Consider the following 9,003-nt stretch of genomic DNA (forward strand, 5'->3'; position numbering starts at 1 on the left):
GCAGACAGCAAGAAGCCTCCCAGATCTCCAGATGCATTTGAGATATCAAAAAAGTACTCCAGAGTGTTGTTCGGCATGGGGGTGAGTAGAAAATGAAGGCTAATCATGTTTTGGGTGTACTATTCCTTTAAGAATCCTGCATTTAAAACAAATAAGTGAAACAAAACATAGCATCCAGAATGCAGACGGTCAAATCTCAGATTCTAACTCTACAAACAGTTTCTGAGTTTGTTCATATTTAAGGAACACAGCTCCTAGCAGCACAGAGGAAACCCAATTATATGCACTGTCTTGAATGGACTTCCTGTTAAGGCAGCATGAATCAGAATTCATTCTGATTGTTGTAATTTTCAAAAGTGGAGCTCTGCTTCATTATACCTAAAAGCACAGTACTGCTGAGTATGGAAAGACAATGATGGATTGGGCAGAATAACAGAACAGTGGTGATGCATATAGTTAGAGAGCAGGTGCAAGGTCTTTGTTTGTTTCTTTTTACTTTGAAGAAAAATGGTCTTTACCTTGAAAACAGCACAACAAACTTCTTCCTGTAAACCCTATGGCCTCATGTGGATTATTTCCTGGTATTGTCTCTTTGTTCAATGTAATATAACATTCTGTAAAGAAAAAAACAACAGAAAACACTTCATGATCTTAATGGAAGGTATAAAACCACTGAAAGTTATCTTGATAAAGATGTTAGCATGTGGCAAAAACTATCTCCCCACAAAATTTAAGAAAAAGGATGAAATCTAAATGGTCTATTGAGTTGGGAGAAAATTAAAACATTGAGAGATTTTGTTTGTCATGGCTTAAACCCAATCATGCATTTATGCAAAGGAGATCAATTTAATTAGAAATGTTACTGATGGAACTGGTTAAATCCTTAACAAATGAATTAAAATTAACTGCATATTCTACTAATAATTAACTGCAAAAAACATAAACATATATTTGGATCATATATATGAACCTTCCATCCTAGATGGTTGTAATTCTGTGTGCTTTTTAAGTAGAGTTAACAGGGTTTAAATAAAGCAAAATGTCTGTAGTTATTAGTATCATCTACTAGTTCTGGATTGTTAAGGTGCTGTGAGGTGGATTACGTTAAGATCCACTAAAAGCTCAGTTTGGTGAGAGAATGTTTCATTCTGTAAACATTATCTTGTGAGATAATGTCTAGCTCAGAATAGCTATGCTTCTCAGAGAATGAAGCACAAAGAAACAAATTTTTATTCCATTTTTAAGTATTTACATCAACTCTCATTTTTACATTGACAGTATACTTTACTTATTTTCTCAACCTCAACACATTAATGTTGATTTAGCAGCTAACCGGTGTTACACCTACTAATATTTTCAGCAGGTACCCTTGCTATGGTATCTGACATACAGTGTGCTGACTTTGATCCATTAAGTCAATTGAATTCAGTTCAGTTTAATTTATATGCACTAATTTAAATATTACACTGCAAAAAATTTAAGTAGGTCAGTTGTTCTAAAGATCTTAAGATAATGAGATTTTTTCTTGAATTAAGCATGTAAGTGAGACTGCTAAGGAAATAAGATCATTTACATTTAAAATAATAAAAAAAAAACAACCATAATATACACTTATCTTATTCTAAATGTAAAAATACTCATTCCATTGGCAGATTATCTTTATTTACCTACTCAAATTAAGGGAGAATACACTATGTTTAAGAATTAGTACTTAATTTTAGATATTTTTTTGCAGTGTAACACACTTTACAAAGACAATTCAGTCTAATCATACAGTGAGTTTGGTTCCAAATTTCTTTTTATCAAAGGAAACAAATTTAATTTAATAATCCCCTTGACTTTGTGGAATACGCTCCTCCTGAAAGAGCATACAGAGACAGCAGACAATTGCTTGTATTGTGGTGTTGACTGCAGCAATCCTTCACAATAAGCATGCAGGGAGCAACAGTGGAGAGGAAAAACTCCTTTTTAGAAGGAGAAACCTCTAGTAGAACTAGGCTCAGTGTGAGCGGCCTTCTGCAGCTGCTGACTGCAGTTTCAAGGAGAAAGCAGCAAACAAACAAAAGGAACTAGATGGATTGATCCATAAATATTTTTTCTGTTAGAGAGGGGAATTGTAGACTAGCTCCATACAGTATGTGGATCTATTAAGAAGAAAAAGTGAAACAGATTAACTCTAATCCGGTTTTCATGTCAACCAGAATGAAGAAAGTACATATAGTTAGTCACAATAAAAGCTGAGTCCAGAGATATGTCTGTTAGGGAAACAAGACAAAACACGGAAAAACAGACCAAACTATGAAATCTATAATATAAGTTGTTGACGGCAGTAACAAACGGAACAAAACATGAAAAGATACAGTCAGAATTAAATTCAAAAACATGTATTCATCCTCTAGGAAGATGATGTTGTACCTCATAGTTCTTCAACAAGTTGTTGTAGATGTTGATAGCTGTAAGCAGAAAGGATTTCTCCAAATTTGGATTCTGGATATAGACGTTGAAATTCAAATTTAATTTTAAGTTTTTCATTAACAAATATTGCAAAATTTGGTAGAAGGTGTAGGAGGTATGAAGGAGAGTGATGAAAACTGCCTGTTATGTCCTCAAGCACACTAAACCTATAGAACCAGAACTATAGAGATAGCTCAGGATAACTGGAATATTCTAACTAAAGATTTATCCCTCTAACCTCAGATTTACAGAGATAATTGCAGTTTTCAGAGACAAACCTCATCTTATCCCTCCTCAAAGAAATCTGAAACAGTAAAGTGAAGAATAAAAACAAATTATTCCTCTATTCTAAACTAAGCAAATACATTTTATCCTTAAAAAGTTCTGCTGTTTTTGTTAAAATCCAAAAATTCACAACAGGATGGTGTTTGGAAAATGTTTGCAAGGAAATACCTCTTATAGTTGGGAACATGGATTTTGATTACAAAGCAAACTAATCCTGCTTTCTCTTTCTGTCTCTTTTAGTCTCCACCAAAAGGTGCCACTATCCCATACCGCCCAAAGCCTGCCTCCACCCCAGTCATTTTTTCTGGTGGTCAGGTGAGTGCTGAGCTAGCTTTAGCTCATTAGTTTGTGCCTGCAACCAACCTCAGAGCTTTACTGCACAATCAGCTTCTTTCAGCACCTGAACGCCCTTCTTTTTTTCCTGGAAACTTTTTTACACCCCTCTGCAAGAAATTATATATTTTTTTTAATTAAAGTTTATACCAAACCAAAAGTGGCGAATCATTCCTGTATGCCACCTTAATAGAGGAATTCTCACTGTCAAGGTAATAACCCTATTAAAACTTCACATTTAATTCAGAATTAGAGACTTTAAAGACCAAATTGATAATATTATAACTGTTATAACAGCAGTGTACATCTTTTCACTCTAAAAAACTAGAAGCGAATAGAATAAATTGCAGAATTAATCAAGTTCCTTGAAAAATTACTACTGGAAATGAAACTTAGTGATAAATAAACAGATAAAAAGATTAATTTACTCGTTTTGTAAAACTTAAATCTTTAGACAGTAAAACAAATTTCACTTTTTGACAAAAAGAAATCAAGTAAATAAAATGGAATAGAAAATCCCTTTATTGTCCCACAATGAGGTAATTCTTGCGTTTACAGCAGCAAAAAAGATTATAGAAAATAATGGTGACATAAATATGAACCTTGGAAAAATGTATAAAAATAACATACTACGGCAGTAAAGTGTTAAATAATAAAAAATAATATAATACTGAGCTGTAAAGCGTTTTAACAATATAAAACTGTGCAGCTAGTCACAGTTTTGTTTTGTTAAAACACTTATATTGTTAAACACAATATAAAACTGTGCAGCTTGAGAATAAATAACCAATATACAGCTATGGACATTTTTAAAGTAATGGATATTTGAAAATAGCAGCAACATGAGAGATGTGCAAAATGACAGCAGCATGTTATTTAACTGACTAAGATAGAAACTGTGCAAAAATCTGCATGAGTGTAACAACTTGTTAAGGTTGTTGGGTACAGTTGTGGTTTTAGAGTCTTAAAGCAGCAGGGAGGAAGGATCTATGAAAACGCTCCCTGGTGCATTTATTGTAGAGTGCAGCAGTCTGTCACTGAAGGAGCTCTCCAGTTCTGCAACAGCTTCATGCACGGGGTAGGACACATTATCCAGCAGAGATGTTAACCCCGGTTAGTAGAAAACACTTTTACCAGAAACTACTGTAGGGACGGTCAGAAGGGTGTTTAGATGTACATTAGGACATCTAAAATTCCAACTGTGTTATAGTACTCTGCTGGTGAGACAAGGATCTATACAATCAAGAACCACTCAGATCCAGAAAGACTTATTATTTTAACTAATGAGCAAAGCAGACATTCACAGCTGGTGGACAGGAGGAAGCAGATATGAACCAGTTCTTTATCATGTTACCATCACAGGTGTTGAGCTTTGTGGAATTAAAAATTATAACATACATTACATATGTGTACTTATATGTAGGTTATAGTGAAGCAAACCTAATCAAACAAGCATATTTGATATTGAAAGAATGAGAAAATAAGTCGTTTTTAGCTCAGCTCATCAGTTTATATTCCAGTTTTTCTGATTTAGTTCATTTACTGAAACGTGGTTCAAGTCGTGTTCTTCAAACTTATATTTCAATAGCTGTCTCTGTTTGCAAATCACTTTGAATATTTCTCATAATTTCACACACTTTTCAAACTATTTCTAAAAACTCTAAACTCAGGAATCATACAGAGACACACGGCTTCGCTAAAATCACTTTGGCCAGTGCAACAATTTGGAAAAGTATTTTGGTCTTGAATATAGACACCTTGGGACCACTCCGCTATCTATCTATTTGGAAAATAAATGACTTTTGTTTTACTGTTTTTACACATGAATCATAAATAAAGGGGATTGAGCAGACAGTCAGAGGCACGAAATAATATACAGGATTCTTAAGGAAAGCTTAGTTTTTTGTTTCTGGTAAGAAAAAAAAAAGAGGTAATCATAGGGGTTTAGGGCACCTAAACTTAGATATCCTTAGGTTATTAGCAATCAATTGGACCTCTGTTAAAGGTATATTACAGTAACCAAAGACGTGTAAAAAAAAAAAAAAAAAAAGATAAAGAAACAGGATGGCAAAAATCAAGTTGAGTAAATAAATATAATGCAAATTCTACATTTATGTAAAAATATTTAACCTCCATATATCCAAACTAACTAAACTCCACACACAAGTAAAAAAAATACACACAAAAAGCAAAAAACCCTTGATTCTCTTACAAAATGAAACTTTACATTCAAAGCAATTCCTTTTCTTCCCAAAATAGTATTTTGTTTCCAAATGACACACAGATCATATGAATAGAGATCCATAAGAACCAGTTTAACACTGATGTCCTCAATGTAAATCACTATGGCAAGGAAAGGCAAGGCAAGGCAAGGCAAATTTATTTGTATAGCACAATTCAGTACAAAGACAATGCAAAGTGCTTTGCATGATTAAAATACAGGAAAATAAAACAGAATCAAAGCAAGTAGAAAAAAATAAAAAATAAAAAATGCAGAAACAAAAAAGAATATTAAAAAAATTTGGACTAAATAAAATAAAAAAGTTGAACTAATGATGTTTTAGTTGAACTGTTTTACTAGAACAGTGGAAGGCAATCCTAAACAAATGTGTTTTTAGTCTTGATTAAAAGGAACTCAGGCTTTCCGCACTTTTGCAGTTTTCTGGAAGTTTGTTCCAGATAAGTGGAGCATAGGAACTAAATGCTGCTTCTCCATGTTTAGTTCTGGTTCTAGGTATGCAGAGCAAGTCTGTGATGTATTTAGGTGCTAAGCCATTCAGAGATTTATAGAATAACAGAAGTATTTTAAAGTCTATTCTCTGAGATACAGGGAGCGAATGTAAGGACTTTAGAACTGGGGTGATGTGCTCTATGATGACCATGACACTTCTTCTCCATTCATCATAAGGACATAGACCTTTTTTTCCACTTTTACACTTAGTACAGATATTAAATACACAAGAACACACATATACACGGTAAAAAGTAGTAGACCTCTTACCTATTCTCATTTCAGAAAGAACAGATGGACGCTGCAGTGTACTGCTCAAACTTGGCTGTGCTATTTGCCCAGCTTCCATCATTGTTAGACCGTGGCTGACCACATGATCAACCAAAGTGGCTCGGATCTCATCAGAGATTACGGTCCTTTGTCCGTAACTTTTCCAGTGTTGGCATCCATGGCTCTGTTAAAGAGATCACCTGTTGCCCCTATATGCTAAAGCTCTGATTGCTGATTGGAAAACTGCCCTTGTGATGAGTTAGTGTGCATATTTGAATGTTTCTGTGTTCTTTGGGAACAAGATATTTTCTGCATGAAAGTTGTGCCAAAAATCAGGGAATTGTGTGTAGCGTTTTGAAAAAGTGCTTTAGAGCTGCAATTTGATTGCAAAGCAGGAGTTGTCCTTGAACTTTAGCAGAATTCGTTCATGGGATTGGGGAATGGGTTACATGCTGTGGTCGTTGTGTCTAAAGTATGAACCCAGAATACTTGCAAATCTCTGAGATTTGCAGTTAATGAGAGCAGATCTCAGAGTTTTGAGCTGCTGTATATGTGATTTGGTCATTTTGATGAAAAATGCTTTAGGGGGTGATTTAAGAGTTTTGATTACAGAACAACATTTTGCCAAGGAAAGTCTTTGTTTCAAAAACTTGAAATCCTGTTTGGATTTTCTGATTGTGTGTTTTTCCAATTACATTTCTGAATGAAGAAATGCATCTTATTCATCATGACAAACTGTAAGATACTGTAGATATCTATTTAAATATACATTCAATTAATTTTGATATTTAGTCATAGTTTTTATTTATATTTATTTATATTTATCTATTCTAATGTATTTTTTGTTACTTTTACATACTTTTAGAAAAAAGACGAAAGCCATGCCACAGTCATTTCCTACTCAATTAACTGGTACTACCATTACTATTACATTGTTACTACCATTGCGATGTCAAATAAAAAGTTACATTTTATTATGAAGTAGATAAAAGTCACTTTCACTTCTGATAGGTATCTTTCTTCGCACATCAAGGAGTCTTTTTTTAAGACTCTACAAACTATCCACATGTGTTTTCTTTGATCTTGGCTCTTCTCAGTCAGTCAGTCAGTGGCCTGTACAACTTCAGCCACTGTATCCCATTATCTCTGGGTTTGTCATCCAGGTTTATCTATGCCAAATGGGAGCCTTATCAGCCTGGAAAACAGGCAGTGGCTGCAAGGTTTGCTGAGAAATCAGCCATGTTGCCACCCACTGCAGCGTGACATCACTTTGTCTGGATACTGATACCACCTTTATATCGGAGCTCCTTCAATGTTAGGTATCTATTTTGTCTCTACTGGCTGACAATTGCTAAGGTAACACATCTGTCTTATAGAGGAGTCTGATTGTATTCTAAATAGTTTAAACAGCTGCCTCTGAAAAATTTTTGACTGAGCTCTAAAAACGTTCTAACAATCTGCATGCCAGTTGATGCCACTGCTCACTGTGGTAACGCCTTTTCTTTTATCAGATTATTACATAAATGAAGTCCAAATTAATCATTTTTTTTTTTACATTAAATTACTTTCAATACATTATTTGTTATATATTTATGTGGGTTGTCCAAACCCTTTTTTACATTAATTCCTTTATCAAATTTCCTGTATGACTGACAACATTAAAAACAGATACGGATGTCGTTTTGCACCTCTGATAATGTAGATGTCAGTCTGAGGCATAACAGATTTGTATATATTTATTTATTTATTTATTTAGAAAGACAGATTTCCATTACATCAGTAATCACATCTTCATCCATTTACAATTATAACTGAAGATATAAGCAGAAAGTCCAAGTGATTTTGTCCATGTTGCCTTTCTGTTATTTTTCACAGAATATCACTAACTTAATCGTAAAGATAACAAAAAAATGAACAGAATTAAACAGTAATGGGTATTGCACCACCTCGAGTAATAAAAAAACCACAAAGACATTAGAGGGCAAGACATATTTCAGAATAACAATCAAATAAAGTCAGATCTAATTGGTTTCACATACTCAGTCCATTTGGACCAAATCTTATAAAACTTTTCTTTTTCTAATTGGAGGGAAAAACAGATTCTTTCCATCACATAAATCTGGTAAAAAATTTCAATCCATTCATCAATAGTGGGTGGGTCTGGTTTCATCCATTTCCTTGTGATGGCCTTCTTACTGGCAGCCAGTAGTGTAGCCAGCAGTTTTTTGTCTTTGTTAGTCCATGTGTCCAATTGTAGATTTCCCAGTTACAATGTTTCACATTTTAATGGAATACCTACACTGAATATATTTTCAATATGCTTGTGGAACTCTTCCCAATATAGTTTTATTACCTGACAGTCCCAAAAAATGTGAAAGTGGTTAGCTCCTTCATACCCACAGAGTCTTTGATATCGTCTCTGAATGGGTGTAATTAAAATATACGATGTTTTTCCAGCAGAACTCCCGCCATGTGTTTGATCTGGTCGAGACCCACTGCAATTGAGAAATTTCCTACCAGCTCTCTTGTGAGATTTTAACCTTAATTTCTTTTTCCCACTTCCTCTTTATGTATTCTGTATTCTCTTGTTTAGACAGTTGTATGGCCTTATATAATTTGGAGATGATTTTGCCGTCTGATCCGGGTTTAATTAGTGATAAAAATGCCTCCATTAAACTTGACTCGCTCTTTTTCAGCACCTCTTTAATGTTACTGTTGAAATAGTGTCTCACCTGCAAGTACCAAAAGAAATCATCTTTTCCCAGTTTGTGATCTTGAAATGTATATATTTAATAAGAAATTATATTATCAACAATTACATTACAGATTTTTGTAGGCAGCCCTTTTCAGACTAAAGAGAATTTTCTCCAGATGATAAAAGTCTATGGGCCGGATATATCAAGATCCAATTTTGCGTGCAGTAATTTGCG

The 9,003-nt window shown here is 34.1% G+C and overlaps 1 protein-coding gene across 5 annotated transcripts in view; it reads left to right on the forward strand.

The window, feature by feature from the left end:
• Positions 1-9,003, forward strand: part of LOC107092722 (poly(rC)-binding protein 3) — a 114,275-nt gene that overhangs the window by 87,739 nt on the left and 17,533 nt on the right. For all 5 annotated transcript variants that reach the window (XM_015387349.1, XM_015387350.1, XM_015387346.1 and 2 more), the window contains one exon: positions 2,980-3,054. In XM_015387349.1, the coding sequence (XP_015242835.1) occupies positions 2,980-3,054 (75 nt within the window). The remainder of the gene's footprint in view (positions 1-2,979; positions 3,055-9,003) is intronic.

This window comes from Cyprinodon variegatus, unplaced genomic scaffold (assembly GCF_000732505.1).
Source record: "Cyprinodon variegatus isolate N-32 unplaced genomic scaffold, C_variegatus-1.0 Scaffold391, whole genome shotgun sequence".
Classification (NCBI taxonomy): domain Eukaryota; kingdom Metazoa; phylum Chordata; class Actinopteri; order Cyprinodontiformes; family Cyprinodontidae; genus Cyprinodon; species Cyprinodon variegatus.